This window comes from Piliocolobus tephrosceles, chromosome 2, assembly GCF_002776525.5.
Source record: "Piliocolobus tephrosceles isolate RC106 chromosome 2, ASM277652v3, whole genome shotgun sequence".
Taxonomy (NCBI): Eukaryota; Metazoa; Chordata; class Mammalia; order Primates; family Cercopithecidae; genus Piliocolobus; species Piliocolobus tephrosceles.
Window position 1 is genome coordinate 147,810,234 of NC_045435.1, and position 17,699 is coordinate 147,827,932.

The 17,699-nt window shown below is 40.3% G+C and overlaps 1 protein-coding gene across 3 annotated transcripts in view; it reads right to left on the reverse strand.

The window, feature by feature from the left end:
• KAT2B (lysine acetyltransferase 2B) overlaps window positions 1-17,699 on the reverse strand; it is a 117,680-nt gene that overhangs the window by 43,132 nt on the left and 56,849 nt on the right. For all 3 annotated transcript variants that reach the window (XM_023207309.2, XM_023207311.1, XM_023207310.2), the window contains exons 3-6: window positions 17,339-17,484; window positions 12,481-12,573; window positions 10,970-11,151; window positions 419-610 (exon numbers count right to left, since the gene is read on the reverse strand). In XM_023207309.2, coding sequence (XP_023063077.1) covers window positions 419-610; window positions 10,970-11,151; window positions 12,481-12,573; window positions 17,339-17,484 — 613 coding nt within the window. The remainder of the gene's footprint in view (window positions 1-418; window positions 611-10,969; window positions 11,152-12,480; window positions 12,574-17,338; window positions 17,485-17,699) is intronic.

The window sequence follows — 17,699 nt, forward strand, 5'->3', positions numbered from 1 at the left end:
TTCTTTTTTCTTTTTTTTTTTTTAGATGGAGTCTCGCTCTATCGCCCAGGCTGGAGTGCAGTGGCCGGATCTCAGCTCACTGCAAGCTCCGCCTCCCGGGTTCACGCCATTCTCCTGCCTCAGCCTCCCGAGTAGCTGGGACTACAGGTGTCCGCCACCTCGCCTGGCTAGTTTTTTGTATTTTTTTTAGTAGAGACGGGGTTTCACCGTGTTAGCCAGGATGGTCTCGATCTCCTGACCTCGTGATCCGCCCGTCTCGGCCTCCCAAAGTGCTGGGATTACAGGCTTGAGCCAACGCGCCCGGCCTGGAATGCTTTTTCTATCATTCCTGATCTTGTTATTTATGCAGGCTTTGGCATTGTATTTAGCAACCTCAAGCTCTGGGATCAAACAAAGACCAGCAAAAACTCTCCCTTACTTTGGGAAATGGGTGAGGATTAGAGTTCGTTTTTCAAGAGGCAGTTTATCTTTTTCCTGTCTTGCTTGTTCCAGGAGTTGTCGCCTCATAACAGTGAAGACCGAGCGAAGCAATGTTCTCCCAAACACCTGTGTGGTTTCGTACCGAGGTAGACTGTCACAGAACTGTGGCACGTTGCAGTAACACAGCCACCTGCGACAAGAGAAGTCAAGCACCATCAATATCCTGTAAACCCCCAGGACATCAGAAATATCCAATTATGTTTATCTCGTACTATTAACCATAGCAGAAAAAAAACTAGGCCTGCAATAACAAGCAACAATATCCCTACCAGCTAGTGAAACTTGGGAATTAGCTTGCCTTTACACCACCATTTGTGTCTAATTCTGTTAAAATCAACTCATTCTGCAGCATCACACAGTGAGTCCTGGAGTCAAACAGCCCCTGGGATCAAATTCCTGCTGTGCCACTTAACTAGCTGCATAACTTTGAAAATTTAATTATGCTATTTAGCCTCTCTTTCCTTACCTGTAAAATGGGGACAACAATAATACCTACCTCATTGGGGTCTTGTGAGCATTAAATGAAATACTGTATATAAAAGGCATAGTATAACTGGAGTTACTGGCACACTAATGGTAGTTTAAATGAAAGAAAAATTTAAAAGAGAAGCTGAGGAAGTCTCTTCTGTGAAAGAATCAGAATTAACCACCTAGTCCTCTGAGGAAAATGTTAAAATTTATTTAAAAAGCCTACACAGCACTTATCGGAGGTTTGGTGGGAAGACAACGATCTCCAGTACTGTTTAAAACTCAGTCAAAAATGTAGGAAGTATTAAGCTTCTACCATCTGTCACCTAGGTACATTTTTCTCAGACTCAAAGTCAAAAATGCACCTCAGCATCACTGCACGATGCTGGAGGAGGACCAGACCAGAGGGAAGCCAGGAGTTTTCTTGAGATCTGACCACAGTTCCAGGGTACACTGACAACAGAGGTCATCTAATTTAGAAAGTGCATTCGGCCAACATACAGTGGAGAGTAAAAGTCTATTCAAAAATAAACCTCTTTCTTTTTCTCTTTTTTTTTGAGAAAGGGTCTCACTGTGTCACCCAGGCTGGAGTGCAGTGGAGTGCAGGTTCAGCTCACTGCAACCTCCACCTCCTGGGCTCAAGTGACCCTCCTACCTCAGCCTGCCGAACAGCTGGGACCACAGGCATGCACCACCACACATGGCTAATTTTTTTGTATTTTTTGTAAAGACGGGGTTTCACCATGTTGCCCAGGCTTGTCTCGAACTGCTGGACTAAAGAGATCCACCCACCTCAGCTTCCCAAAGTGCTGGGATTATAGACATGAGCTACCACACTCAGCCAACCGTAATTTTTTTTTTTTTTTTTTTTTTTTTTTTATCTCCTGGAAGTGGAAGATGTGAATTTCCCAGGACCCAGCAACATAAATGTAACAGTGGTAGCCATGGAGGGTGGCACCAAACGAGGAAAAGGTCAAAAAGCGTTATTCCACAGATTCTTATTCCTCGAGAGCAGACCCAAATCACCCTCTTCTAGGAAAGGACTGCCTTCCAAAAATCAAACCTCTCCTCTCTATGTGCTTTCCTGTTCTCCTTTAAAACGGGAGACAGCTCTCTAATGTGCCCAAGCTGCTACAAAAAGCTCCCGATGAACTTTGAGCCCTTTAATGAAGAGAGGAATAATATTATTCATGCTCCTGACATTTTTAAAAAAATCTTATTCTGTATTATAAAATGTTTCGCCTGTATGTGTGCTGGTGGTGGAAATGGTGGTGGCTGTCGCAGTGGTTCCAACACCTTTGGAGAAAATGCTTTCATTAGTCTTAGTTCGTCTGCCTAGATTCAAAAATAACCTAAAACTTCCGCTACTATTTCTATTTCTTCTCTCAACTTTTTTCCTTTAATAATTTACACCCCAAATGTCGTTTATGTTTACAATACTGAAATGGGTACCTCAAGTGTTAATGTTGTCTCTTGTCTGAAAGAGTGATCTTGGTAGCAGAAAAAAACTATAAAGTACATTTATTTTGTAATCCATAAGGTGCTTCATATAGAAATTCATTGCTTTCAAAGCCAGTTCTTTGCTAGATGTTAGTCTGTGGGCACTTAACTAAGTTAAAAGAATGGGCTGGCTAGGCACGGCATGGTGGCTTACACCAGTCATCCCAGTGCTTTGGAAGGCCCAAGCACGAAGACTGCTTGAACCCAGGAGTTTGAGACCAGCCTAGGCAACATAGTAAGATGCCCATCTCTACAGAAAGTTTAAAAATTAGCCAGGTGTATTGGCACATGCCTATAGTCCTAGCTACTTGGGAAGCTGAGGAGGTAGGATTGCTTGAACCTAGGAGTTCTAGGCTGCAGTGAGCTATGATTGTGCCACCGCAATGCAGCCTGGGTGACAGTAACAGAATGAGACACTGACATGCTATCTATCTATCTATCTATCTATCTATCTATCTATCTATCTATCTATCTATCTAGGGCTGAGGGGAAGTCAGATCCCAAATAACAAGTAATGAAACTACAAATGTAGAGTTAAACAGTCACAAATCTTCATAATCAGAAGTTCAATTTCGTGAGACTTAGGCAATCACAAGACTATCTGTAAGACTTAATATGGTCATGTCTTTCATGTCTTGCTTAACAATGGGAATACATGCTCAGAAATGAGTCAGGTGATTTGATCACTGTGCTAACACTGGAGAGTGTTCCTACACAAACCTAGATGGTAGAACCTACTACACACTTGGCACCTAGGCTCTATGGCAGAGGTCCCCAACTTTTTTGGCGCCAGGGATTAGTTTCATGAGACAATTTTTCCATGGCTACAGGGTAGAAGGGATGGTTTCCAGGTGAAACTGTTCCACCTCAGATCATCAGGCCTTAGACTCTCAGCAGGAATGCGTAACCTAGGTCCCTCACACACGCAGTTCACAATAGGGTTCGTGCTCCTATGAGAATCTAACGCCGCCACTGATCTAACAGGAGGGGAGCTCAGGCTATAATGCTCACTCGCCCACTACTTGCTTCCTGCTGTGAGGCCCGGTGCCTAATGAGCCACAGACCCATGGTGGACCATGGCCCACGTGTTGGGGACCCCTGCTCTATGGCATAGTCTATTGCTCTTAGGCTGCAAACCTGTACAGCATGTTACTGTACTGAATACTACAAGCAACTGTAACATAATGGTAAGTATTTGTATATCTAAATATACCTCAACATAGAAAAGTACAGCAAAATTTTCGTATAATCTCAAAGGACGACTGTCATTATATATGGTCCATTGCTGACTAAAACGTTATTATACAGAACATGACCAAATTTTAAAAATAACAAAATATGTCCAATCTTCTGCAATGAAAGGTTTAAAGATTTATTGTCCAATAAAGCTTTCACTGATGATGGGGATGATTCTATGTCTCTGCTATTCAACACAGTAGCCACCAGCCACTGGTAACTATTGAGCACTGGAAATGTGGCTAGTATGACCTAGAAGTTTAACTTTTAATTTCATTTAATCAATTTCAATTTTACTTTTAAGTGGAAACAGTGTAAAATGTTTTCCCATTAAACATAACTTGATTGTTCCAGTAGGACTCCATCTAGTTTTAATTGTTTAAAATTTAGCTACTGAATTAAGATGTGTGAATACACACTGGATTTGGCCGGATGCAGTGGCTCACACCTGTAATCCCAGGACTTTGGGAAGTTGAGGCAGGTGGATCACCTGAGGTCAAGAGTTCAAGACCAGCCTGGGGAACACGATGAAACCCCATCTCTACTAAAAATATAAGTATTAGCCAGGCATGGTGGCAGGCACCTGTAGTCCCAGCTACTCGGGAGGCTGAGGCAAGAGAATCGTTTGAACCTCGGAGGCGAAGGTTGCAGTGAGCCGAGATCATACCGCTGCACTCCAGTCTGGGAATCACAGCAACACTCCATCTCAAAAAAAAAAAAAAAAGGAAAAAGCAAAATAAACACTGGATTTGGAGGTTTGAAGGACTCAGTACCAAAAAAGTAAATATACATCCTTAATAATTTTTCACAATGGTTACATAGTGAAATTACATTTTTGTGGGTTTTTTGTTTTTGTGGTTTGTTTTGTTTTGTTTTTGAGACTGAGTATTGTTCTGTGTCCCAGGCTGGAGTGCAATGGCATGATCTCAACTCACTGCAACCTCCACCTCCCCATTCAAGCTACTCTCCTGTCCCAGCCTCCTGAGTAGCTGGGATTACAGGTGTCCGCCACCATGCCTGACTAATTTTTGTATTTTTAGTAGAGACAGGGTTTCACCATGTTGGCCAGGTCTTGAACTCCTGACCTCAAGCAATCCACCCACCTTGGCCTCCCAAAGTGCTAGGATTACTGGCGTGAGCCACCATGCCCAGCCGAAATGATATTTTTGATATATTGGGTAAAAAATATATATATTATTGGCCAGCTGTGGTGGCTCATGCCTGTAATCCCAGCACTCTGGGAGATCAAGACGGGCAGATTATTTAAGGTCAGGGGTTCGAGATCAGCCTGGCCAACATGGTCAAATGCTGTCTCTACTAAAAATACAAAAATGAGCCAGGTGTGGTGACGCATGCCTTTAATCCCAGCTACTCGGGAGGCAGAGGCAGGGGAATGGCTTGAACCCAGGAGGTGGAAGTTGCAGTGAACCAAGATTGAGCCACTGCACCCCAGCCTGGGTTACACTGCAAGACTCCATCTCAAAAAAAAAAAAAAAAAAAAAAAAAAAAAGATATATATATAAAATTCAAAATAATTTCTTTTATCTATTCATTTTATACGTAGCTACTAGAAAATTTTAAATTATATATCTGGCTTGCATTTTTGGTTCATATTATATATCTATTGGACAGTGCTGATTTGGAGTCTAAAGAGCATTTCCATCTGACGAGAGATCTGCAGACGTCTAAGGCTCTATGACTGACATTATTTCTCCTACAAAGATGATAGGTTATAAATATTATCATAAAATCCTAAAAAGTTATCCAAAAGTGCTTTAACAGGTTATTCAATCTTCCCAGGGTAGAAGAAGACAGCATAGATTGTTATTAGCTAGTAAAAATTTTCAAATAATGGGTTTTCATTCATTTCCTCAAAGTCATTTTATAGGCCTCAATTTATACTTTTCAACTTTTTCTTAACTTCCAAGATTAACCTTATTTTGTAATCTGTAAAGTTCACAGTAGATTAAGACAATGAGGCCAAGTCAATGTGTGTGTGTGTGCGCGCGCGTAAGAGACAGAAAGAATGAGTGTGTGTGTGTGTACTTCTAGTGTTGTTTTAATATATTGATTGATATTATTGCACATAGTGAGACAGAAAGAAGGAAATGGACATGCATGGGCACATGTATTCCTCCAAAGAAGTAACTGTAGGAAAAGATTTTACCTACATGACTGATTTCAGGTCTACTAAAAAGAAGCAAAATGATAGTTATTCATTTTTGTATGTCTAATAAGGATGGTATTTGCATGCTATTTTCTAACTGTTCAAATAACTCCCAGATTTTTCACATCATCATGATGATTTGTAACTTCTGTGAACAGAATTTAAAAATGTGAACACAGAAGACCAACTCATTCTACTGACTTGCTGAACTGAAAATCCTGTGGTTTCCAGGAATAAACTGACCTGCCCTAGTTCACAGGGACTGAGGCCCAGTTACTACTGAAGTCCAGACTAGAAGTCAGATCTCCCGTTTCCTAGTGTTCTTTTCATGCTTCCTGATAAATTCTGTTCTAGATTTACATGTCTAATAATGAATGCTCAGTACACATGGCAATAGGCTATACATCATAGAAGAATGGCTGAATAAAACTGTTTCCCAAAACCAACAAGTTAGTTTCAGCTAACTTGCTATGTATTCTTTTTCTTCTTCTCTCTTTTTTTTTTTTTAGACAGGGTTGTGCTCTGTCGCCCAGGCTGGAGTGCAGTGGTAGGATCATGGACGGCTCCATGCAGCTTTGACCTCCTGGGCTCAAGCAATCCTCCCACCTCAACCTCCAGAGTAGCTGGGACCACAGGCACATGCCACCACACCCAGATAGTTTATTAATTTTTTTTGTAGAGATGAAGTCTCATCCTGTTGCCCAGGCTGGGCTCAAACTCCTGGGCTCAAGCGATCCTCCCGCCTCAGCCTCCCAAAGTTGCTGGGATTACAAGCATGAGCTACTGCACCCAGTCGCTCTGTATACTTGTGAAACATCTCCTCAGTGTGGGTGTAAGCTTTAACTTTCAAAAGTTCTACACAATTCAAAATCTAAGACTAATTACTTGCCACTTTCCTTCAGCAGACTGTTGGTGAGTTGTATTTTAAGAAGCCATAATCGGGCCGGGCGCGGTGGCTCAAGCCTGTAATCCCAGCACTTTGGGAGGCCGAGACGGGCGGATCACGAGGTCAGGAGATCGAGACCATCCTGGCTAACACGGTGAAACCCCGTCTCTACTAAAATACAAAAAATTAGCCGGGCGTGTTGGCGGGCGCCTGTAGTCCCAGCTACTCGGGAGGCTGAGGCAGGAGAATGGCGTGAACCCGGGAGGCAGAGCTTGCAGTGAGCTGAGATCCGGCCACTGCACTCCAGCCTGGGCGACAGAGCGAGACTCCGTCTCAAAAAAAAAAAAAAAAAAAAAAGAAGCCATAATCCTCTGACTTTCTTTTCGGGTTATTTCTTCATGGAATTATAATAGTGTACTATCATCAAATTCAGGAACTTCAAAATATTTGCCCACATTTTTTTCTATAACCACAGTGCTTCTGGAAGTATATATTAGGTACAGTTAACATACACTTATGTAACAATATTTAGGCTGAGTGTGGTGGCTCACGCCTTTAATCCCAGCACTTGAGGAGGATGAGGTAGGCAGATCACCTGAGGTCAGGAGTTTGAGGCCAGCCTGGCCAACATGGTGAAACCCTATCTTTACTAAAAATACAAAAATTATCCAGGCATAGTGGCATGCACTTGTAATCCCAGCTACTCTGGAGGACAAGGCAGGAAAATCGCCTGAACCCAGGAGGCGGAGGTGGCAGTGAGCCGAGGTCACACCACTGCACTCCAGCCTAGACAACAGAGAGAGACTCCATCTCAAAAAAAAAAAAAAAAAAAAAGGAATATTACTATTTTCTTTTATTCAGAACAGAGAAGTAAGTTAAGCAGTACTACTGTCCAGTTTGCTTTTAATTTTTATGGAATAAATATTTACAAGTTAGCTCTGTAATGAACACAATCATTTTCTAAGTCCAGTCTTTTCCACAAAGAATCCTGTTTAACTTCATTTTCAGACTGATGTACTGCAAACATTTTCGGCACATCTTTGTTCTAATATTTACAGTAACTGCCCTAAGTTATAAGCTGAACCAGCGTTATAGGTCCTGAGGTTCTCTTACAGTAACATCAAGATAAAGCCTGCTGGTGCCTGCAGCCAGTAATATTACCCATTTTTTAGAAGATCAGTATCAGTGAGACATCATGCTGTGGTGGTATGTGGTTTTTTTAATTCTCCATGTGGTCATGGCAGTGAGGTTTTACTCTGAATATTGATTCTCCTAATTTTCACAGGTCGTTCCTCTCTACTTCCCTTTCCTCATCAACATGACGTGATGGTGGGGACGCGGGGGAGGCTGGTGTCATCTACCTTCATTTCCTTATTTATTATTAATAGGGGTTCTTGGTCTACATTTCACCTAGAAATCAGCAGGTTTCAGACCTCATCAGGGCATATTCATTTCAGTTTCTCTCAGCAAGTTTCTCTTTTCCATTGTCTGACTCCACTCTTTGCCTTCAGCTGTTGGCTTAGGATGCTGGGCTATAAAGGACTCTTTTGCCGTTTTTCTATTCCCTGCTATCTTAATTTCTAAAGTGATATTCAAATAATTACACACTCACTCAATTATATATTTAAGGCTTTAGCTTAATAGCTCCACATTGGCAGTGACTGAGTTTTAGAGAACAATGTGCATGGGAGGAAAATGATGATGAGCATCTTCCTGGCACCTGTTCTGTGTGTCAGAAACTACATACAAACCACCCATGGAATACACAAAACTCATGACACTTGGACAGAGAAAGAAATCAAAGGTCTCTTTAGACCAGAGACTGGTCTAAAGCTCACATAACAAGGGAGAGATGGACCCACACCATTCAAACCCAGCACTCATCCAAACCAATTTCCATTTTTACTACTTCTTAAGTATTTGTAAGTGCCACCAACTTCTTAGTAATTCTCAAAGACTACCTTGCATTTTTCTTCTGTTTTCTAAAATATCATAGCTGGGCACAGTGACTCACACATGCAACCCCAGCACTTTGGGAGGCCAAGATGGGAGGATCGCTTGAGGTCAGGAGTTTGAGACCTCAAGCCTGGGCAACATAGTGAGACCCCATCTCTATAAAAAATAAATAAATAGCCAGGCACGGTGGCATGTGTCTGTAGTCCCAGCTACTCAGGAGGCTGAGATATATGAATTGCTTGAGTCTAGGAGGTTGAGGCTACAGTGAGCTATGATCATGCCACTGCACTCCAGCCTGGGATATAGAATGAGACACCATCTCTAGAAAAAATAAAAAGAAAAATAAAACAAAATACAGTAATGTCTCCCAAGCTGCTTCACAATTAATTCTCCTTTTTCTTGATGAAACAATTACTTTCTCTGTTAAAAGTGGCAAATGCATTCAGGGCCTTGGCTTTGACAAATATTTAGCTTTGTCAATTGTTCACAGGTGGGATTAAAAAATATATATTTTTGAGACATTTATCATCTCAACTCTTATTATAAACAAGAGTTTCAATAATATAGGACTATTGTTAATGTAAAATCCTAAAATGAAAGACATAGAAATAAAGATATAATTTAAAAACTTATTTTGAAGAAATCTGCAATTCCTATAAATATCAATTATTAAGGAGAAAATACTTTGTAACTGAAATTGTATATATTGTAAAAGTAAAGAGAAAGAGAGGAAATCGGGTGTGCTACACATGAAATTAGGTCAATGACAGAGAGGAAAGCTTATTTTAAATTATACCATTCTTCCACGTTATCTGCTGTTACAGAAAATAACCTGGGCACAAGTGGTCTTGACAGGCTATCAAAAGATACTACTGCCCACTTTAAATCAGGAAAAAAATATGCACTAAAGCTCCCTAATATCCCCTGATGGAAGTTTGATGTGCCTCTGAAATATAAACAGAGAAAAGTTATAAAAAAGTTGAAAAGAATAGATGACCCAAGTCACATTCCTACAAATGAAAATAAATGTAGGTCATTATATTTTGTATGGTACAAGTTTAAGATTTGTAAAACCAATTCTATTATTCTGCAAGTAATAAGCAATAAAAATAAATTTCCACTTTAGAAGAAAATATATGTTCAATCCAAGACTATTTGCAGAGTTTGAATATCCAGCAATAGAGAAATGGTTAGGTAAATTAGGGTAAATCAACTCAATGGACTATAATGTAACCTGTGAAATGTTTGATATGATGTTAAGTGAAGAGACAAAGGCTGCAAAATTCTACATTTTCTTTCATTATAACTAATATAAAATGTTATTTAAAGGGACAAAACCTGGAAGCTAATATGTATAATGATATCAGTTCCATCACAGTTCTGGATCTAAGCTAATCTTCCCTTTAAAAGGAAAAAAATATTTTTTGAGACAGAGTCTTGCTCTGTTGCCCAGGCTGCAGTGTAGTAGCACACAATCTCAGCTCACTGCAAACTCTGCCTCCTGGGTTCAAGTGATTCTCTTGCCTCAGCCTCCCAAGTAGCCGGGATTACAGTCATGTGACACCATGCCCAGCTAATTTTTGTATTTTTAGTAGAGATGGGATTTCACCATATTGACCAGGCTGGTCTTGAACTCCTGACCCAAGTGATCTACCCACTTTGGCCTCCCAAAGTGCTAGGATTATAGGCGTGAGCCACCGTGCCCAGCCTAAAAAAAATTCTTTAACTTCATTATATGGTCATTGCATTTTTTGAGTGAGGGCTCTAATTAATTTCAGAGTTATAGTGTAGCTATCTGGTCAGCAATATTCAATAGATAAATAATACAAGCCACATATGGATTTTAAATTTTCTAGTAGCCACAATGGAATGGTAAAAACAGGTAAAATTAACTTTAATATATTTTATTTAATCCAATATATCCAATGTACTATCATTTCTACAAGTAATCAATATTTTAAAACTATTAATGAGCAATTTTAAACTCTTGTTTGGTACAATCATAGAAATCTCAATTCAAACTAGCCACATTTTCAAGTGCTCATACGGCAAGTGGCTATCATACTGGGTATAGATGATTTACATCCCTCACCCCTCAACATATTATGACAGTAATGAAAAGTAGGAGTTTGTAAGTTAAATTATAAAGACATCATCTCTGAATTAGATGGAGTCATAATGATAACTAGGCAACCCTCTACTTACAGAGTCAAGTAGAATTTTATGTCTGTAACAGGCTTTATGGGGCCAAAGGAAAAGAACTTGCATCTGATTACCTTGTGTAGTTCTCTTTGTATCCAGAAATATCATCATTGGGAGATCGCAGTCTTCGTTGAGATGGTGCCTCCAGATGCCAATAGTTGATGCGGTTTAGGAACATTTTTGCCAACTCAACTATTGTTTGCCTTTCTTTTGCTGGCAGGTGACTAAATTTGTACTGTACAAAGTTATTCACACCCTTAAAAAGAGGGAAGGCAATTTCTTCATGCAGCTATGCAATCATACTAATTCTGAACACCCACACAGCCAGCACGACTGGTGGTTATTAGCAAAAGAACAGACATTTCTCTATTCACAAAAATCTCTTCCTTTTCCCTAAAAGAAAATAGCAATCCCCAGTGGGAATCTTGCCTCAGATCACAGTGGATGAAAAGTGACAAGACAGAGAGGTTGTGAGTTATGACTTTACGCCTGCTGAAATCCTGAAGCATTAAGGAGAAAATCAAAACCATGAACTGAAAAGGTCAAAACCCTGAATCAAGAAAATATGACTGCTGTGCAGAATAATTATTGCTTCACTATCAGCAGAGTAGCCCACATATAATGCAGTTCTTAGATAAATATTATGTTTTTACAGTACAAAAATGCTAATCAAAAGGCTGCTATCATGCCTGCCACTGAACTAAACAACTAAAATTTAAACTCTTTATCATCATTTGTTTGAAGTCAATAAGCTTACCAAAATATATATATCATTCAGAATTATGGGCTTTTTAAAAAACTGTTAATTTAATCTTTCTACAGAATATTCCATCTCATCTAATTTCAAATAAAAGAGCAATGAATTCTTATTTAATAGAGTTTGGAGGCAAAATAAAATTTACTGAAAACTGACTGATAAAAATGCATTTATTTTTAAGGACTCTGGTATCATGACTTCAGTAGTCATTCTCATCAAAAAATTCAGTCCAGAGTGTCTTTGTTTAGCCAAACAATGAAAGGCTAAAAAAGTGATGCTAATGAAAGATACTGACAACACCTAACAGAAAAACTCTTTACATTTGAACACATTCCCTGAGTAAAACGGCTTCTTTCCAGGAATCATAATGTAGCAGGAAGTCCATTTCTGGGTACAAAATCTTATTTCTTTTTTGCTTTTTTTGCTTGACTTACAATGTTTTTCACATTGCTACTAAATTCCCTCATCTCAATAGGCTTTCTCAGACAGTGCCAAGCAAATGGACAAAGACTTCATTTTAAAGCATCAACAACAAGAGAAAGCACATTTCATGTGTTCTTACAAACTACATGTTCTACTTAATTTTTTCTTCCCCACACACACAGTAAACTCTGAGTATGTAACAACCCAAAAAGGCAAAAGCTAGATCATGTATTAAATTAGGTATACACCTCTGATCCAAAGCCTCCAGGACAATTTCCACAGACTGGTAAACATCTCTAACCTCGGTACGGAGGAGGGAAGCCATAGACAGACATGTAAAAGGAGGATTAAAAGATTTCTTCAGCCTTAAGCCAATAAAAAGAGGACTTCTTAAAATCTTTTTACCTGTTCAATGCTAGGTTTTTCAAATGGGGGTTTCTTTTCCAAAGAGCCTTCAACCACAGGTTTTCCTCTTTGTAAAATAGACTTTCTCAAGAGCTGCAAAGAAATCATTAAAAAAAAACTGAATTGCTATGTCTGTCTCTCTCTCCTCTCTCTTCTGTCTCTCTCTCTCTCTCTCTCACACACACACACACACACACACACACAGCCTTTAAAGGAAGTTACCATATTCTATTTATCTTAACTAGATATAAACAAATCCTTAAGTCAATAAAATGGGCAACGAATATCAGGTAACCCAAATTGGCCTTCACATCCATAGCCAGAGTTAAGAGGAACCGGACCTCTTTCATGTTCTGGGCGGCCTAGGCCACCCATGCTGGTCCAACAGACACCACTGTCCCATTCACTTCCCTCTTCTCCTACTCTTTCTGGCTTTCCATTGACCCAGAGGCCTGGTATGCAACCCTACACACTTGGCACATGCCCCTCCAGGCCACTGTAGGTGTGCTGAAGCTCTAGAGGATCTTATTTAAAGACGTGAAAGACCAAGATCTATTCTGCACAAAGGAGGCCACGGGACAGGAGCTGTCTATAGCAGTTGCGTGGCATACGCGTCATCTAGGGCCCAGGCTCTTTGGGAGGGAAGTCTGCAGAGTTCTAAATGGGGCAACTTTCACTGTTGCAGTCTTTTTTTCATTTCCCTTCCATCCGTAGAAGGCAGGCCAACTCTTCTGGCATCTCAATGCCCACAAAACAAAAACACTGCTCTTAATTCCTGCCACTGGAATTTAAAGCTCTCAAAGAGCAAACAGGAAAGAGAACACAGAGCCACTTACCAAGAACAATGCAGAAAATAAATTGGATATTGAAATTCTTTACCTTCAATCTTGGCTTGAATCTTCTGTAACTTTTACATGTGGGTCAGTTAGATATGACCACACAGTTATTTAAGTAACATCAATCCCTCCTTTCTCTGCTTACTGCCTTTTCAGTAGAAACAAAACATGAAAACCATTCTCTCAGGGGTAAATGGAAATCGATGAACCACCAAGGTTGAAGATGACCATGTCTTACCACTGAACTGCGTCTTACAAAGACCTCAACTCAGCCAGGCGTGGTGGCTCAAGCCTGTAATCCCAGCACTTTGGGAGGCCGAGACGGGCGGATCACGAGGTCAGGAGATCAAGACCATCCTGGCTAACACGGTGAAACCCCGTCTCTACTAAAAATACAAAAAACTAGCCGGGCGAGGTGGCGGGCGCCTGTAGTCCCAGCTACTCGGGAGGCTGAGGCAGGAGAATGGCGTCAACCCGGGAGGCGGAGCTTGCAGTGAGCTGAGATCCGGCCACTGCACTCCAGCCTGGGCCACAGAGCGAGACTCCGTCTCAAAAAAAAAAAACAAAAAAACAAAAAAACAAACAAACAAAAAAAAACAAAGACCTCAACTCCTTCCAGGGGTGCCACACAAATTATGAGTATGGGGCATTTGTTCATCCTTTCAAGTATTATGCCCATCTTTATAAAAGCAAATTTGTAATAAAGATAAGTCATTGTATATGTTCTAAGAATATCTAAAGATTGGTCATAAAAATTAAATACAAATAATTCTGGTTGCTTGCTTTTTTCCACCAGTTAAAATAAGACCATTTAGGAACTTGGCCCATTGGGGGTTTCAATTTGGAGGTAAACTGATGGACTGTGGAGATGTTGAACTTCAGTTTATCTATAAGATGATGAAGCTGAGATAAGTGGGCATATAAAAAAGTTCTTAATAGCAGCAGGTATTTGCATCCTTAATTTCACTAGACGATCTTCATGGTTCTTCATATGTATTATCTCATTTAACCTTTTGAGGTAGGTGCTACTACTAACAAGGCAGATTAACTTGCCCAAAGTCACATTTAGTAAGTGATAGACCAAAGTTTTAAACCCAGGTAGTTAGACTCCAGAGCCACACTTGTAAGCACTAAGATATACTTCAACTTTAGGATGCAGCTTTCCACTGGATTTATGTTCAACATCTAAGACTGATTTTATTAATATTATTATTTGGGACATTGTCTCACTCTCTTGCCCCAGTTGGAGTGCAGGGGCGTGATCTCAGTTCATGGCAACCTGTGCATCCTGGACTCAAGCAATTCTCCTGCCTCAGCCTCACAAGTAGCTGGGATTTACAGGCATGCACAACCATGCCTGGCTAATTTTTGTATTTTTACTACAGAGTTTCACCATGTTCACCAGGCTGGTCTCGAACCCCTGACCTCAAGTAATGGGCCTGCCTCAGCCTCCCAAAGTGCTCAGATTACAGTTGTGAGCCACCATGCCCAGATTAAGACTGAAATTTTGTAATGCTACTAAAATATATAACACATTTTTACTTTAATTATTGACACATGAGACATAGGAACTGCCTTTCTCCTTTTTTCTTTTTAAAAAATCATGGGCCAGGTGCAGTGGCTCATACCCATAATCCCAGCACTTTGGAAGGCCGAGTGGGGGAAATCACTTGAGGCTAGGAGTTCGAGACTAGCCTGACTGACAATGTGAAACCCATCTCTACTAAAAATACAAATATTAGCTAGGCATGGTGGCACACATCTGTAATCCCAGCTACTCGGGAGGCTGAGGCAGAAGAATCACTTGAACTCAGGAGGTGGAGGTTGCAGTGAGCTGGGATCACACCACTACACTCCAGCCTGGATGACAGAGTAAGATTCTGTCTCAAAAAAATTAAAATTAAAAAAAATTGTAATCATTATTTTTGTTTTGTTTTTAGGAATTGCCTTTCAGAAGCTAAGGAACAGATTATTTATAACTCATTTGCCCAAGAATAATACTTTTTGCAGGAGGTGGGGAGAATGCTAATATTTTGGACTGTGTTTCCACAAGCAAATATATATGCACTGTTATTTTAAGATGAAGTAGGGAAGAAAGAGAGAGAAGATGTACTTTAAAGCAGAGCAATGCTTTCTGGCCTGTTTGGTTGGTTATAAACCAAAAAGAGGCTGACAGGATGGAAACCTTGACACCACCTTCACTTCCAACAGGGTAGTGGGAGCTGCCAGGGAGCACAGTTCCAAGACAAATAATAGCTGTAGTCATGCAGACCTTGTTTTTCTTCAACTAAGATCTTTTTCCACAGAAGCTCTAAACACTGTGAACCTACCAGGGCTCGAGCGGAATGACTCAAGCCTCACAGCCACGTCAACAAGTTGTCACCTGGATGCCTAAAGTGGTCTAGTGCCTGTTAATGGCTGTGGGGAATCCAGCTGTTCATATTCTCTCCCTTCCCCTACTCTTTTTCTCTTTCTCTCTCTCTCCTATTATTCTTTGTAAAATTAATATCCCCAAATTTAATATCTATCAAATTTTAAAAATATAATTCTACCTCCCTCTCCTATCTCCTAACCACCCAAAAAACCCCATTAGTACAATAAAAGATAAGTTAATAAAAAGGGGGAAAGGCAAAATTATGAATTAAATAAGTTCAGACAAAGAAAAGAAAAAAGCTATAGGAATTGGATACAAAATTTGCACAAGATTCCTAGCAGCCAAAGCAAAAGAGGGAACTTACTGGAAAATTTAGCTATTTTTGTCATATAAAAATGAAGCACAAATAAATATAAATGAGTTAAAGGGGAGTTATTTCCAAAAATGAAGCACAGTGCTTCTTATTAGAAGAGGCAAACTTTTCCTACCCATAATCTCTGAGTGCTTTTGTTTTGCTTTTAACATCCTTGTAAGGGTTACACAATACAACATAATCTACAACGCCCTCAATAGCAGGTTTATTCTCTTTTAAGGTTATTCCTTCTGGCAGCCTCGTTTATAGATCTATTTTTGGCAACCTGAAGTTTTGCTATCCATTTCCACCACCAGTTTGCTTCCCACATCTGTTAGTCCTGGGTCTAATCAGAAGCTTGACGAGATGTACATCTACGGGAAAGGAATGGATGTGACCCACATGGAGCTGAGGTAGAACTAGTGAAGAGACAGGTAGGGGAATGGTAGCAATAATCGGTGACTGGTGTCAGTGAGAAACAGATAACGGTGGCTAAGATACCAAAATAAATTTGGAATATCTTGATTCCTCCTCTTAAAGCATTAGAGATACAGGACTTACAGCCACTCCTCCAACTACATCTCCTCCCAGCCATTCCTCTGCTCGCTGGGCTCCACCATGCTGCCCTCCTTGCTATTTGGACATCACTTCAAGCTCTCTTAGTGCACGGCCTAAAATACCTGTTTTTCCCTCTGCCTGGCAGGCTCTTCACCCAGCACTTTGTACAGATGGCTCCTATCTCCCACTCAGGTTTCTGCTCAACTTCCGTCTCCTCAGAGAGGCTATCCTAACTGACCTTCCTCGCTGGCATGTCCCCAACTCGCCACCATCGCTGCCATTCTGATTGCACTTATCCTACTTTGTTTCTCTTCAGAACACTTATCACCACCTGCAAAGATATTATTTACTTGTTGACTGTCTCTTCTACTGAAATGTATACTTCATGAGGGGAAGAACTCTGTTTTGTCCACTGTTCTATCCCTCATGCCTACATTAGTGCCACATGCAGAGAAGATGTGCAATAAATATTTGTTGGGTGGATGGAAAAATCTATTTGCATATGCAAATCAAGATACTCAACTTTGCATACAAGTGTGAAAGCTCTCAAAGAGAGTGATGTGTTCAAAGTATGATGGGTCATTTTAGAGAATCCATCATGAAGAAACGTACGGTTCAGTACACTCTGAGGGCAAAATGTACCATGAGCTGAAAGCCTTCACACCCATGACCTGGCATATGGAGACTGAGCACATTTGAACAATGAGAGAAAATGTTTTTAAAATGTTAAAATCTCACCTTAAATAGGTAGAAATAAACTTGTTTGGTATCTGCATCTTCTTCCTTGTGGACACAGGTAAAGAGATATTCCACATCCAACACTATTCCCAGGAGTCTGTTCATTTCTTCCTCTGACACGTTCTCCAGGTGGGAAACATGAGCAGCTTATGATAAGATCAAAGAAACATATGTAAGAACTCAATTGGAAACCAAACATTCCCCATTTTAAAATAGAAGGTTCTCTCTCATCAATCTTACCATCAATCCTTTAAGCTCATTGGGAATAAAAGAAAATTTCTGAACTCCTATAGGACTGAAGTCTTCTCAGAAAATCTACCTATAATTAAGAGACTACCATGTTCCTGAGCCTTAGTCTCCC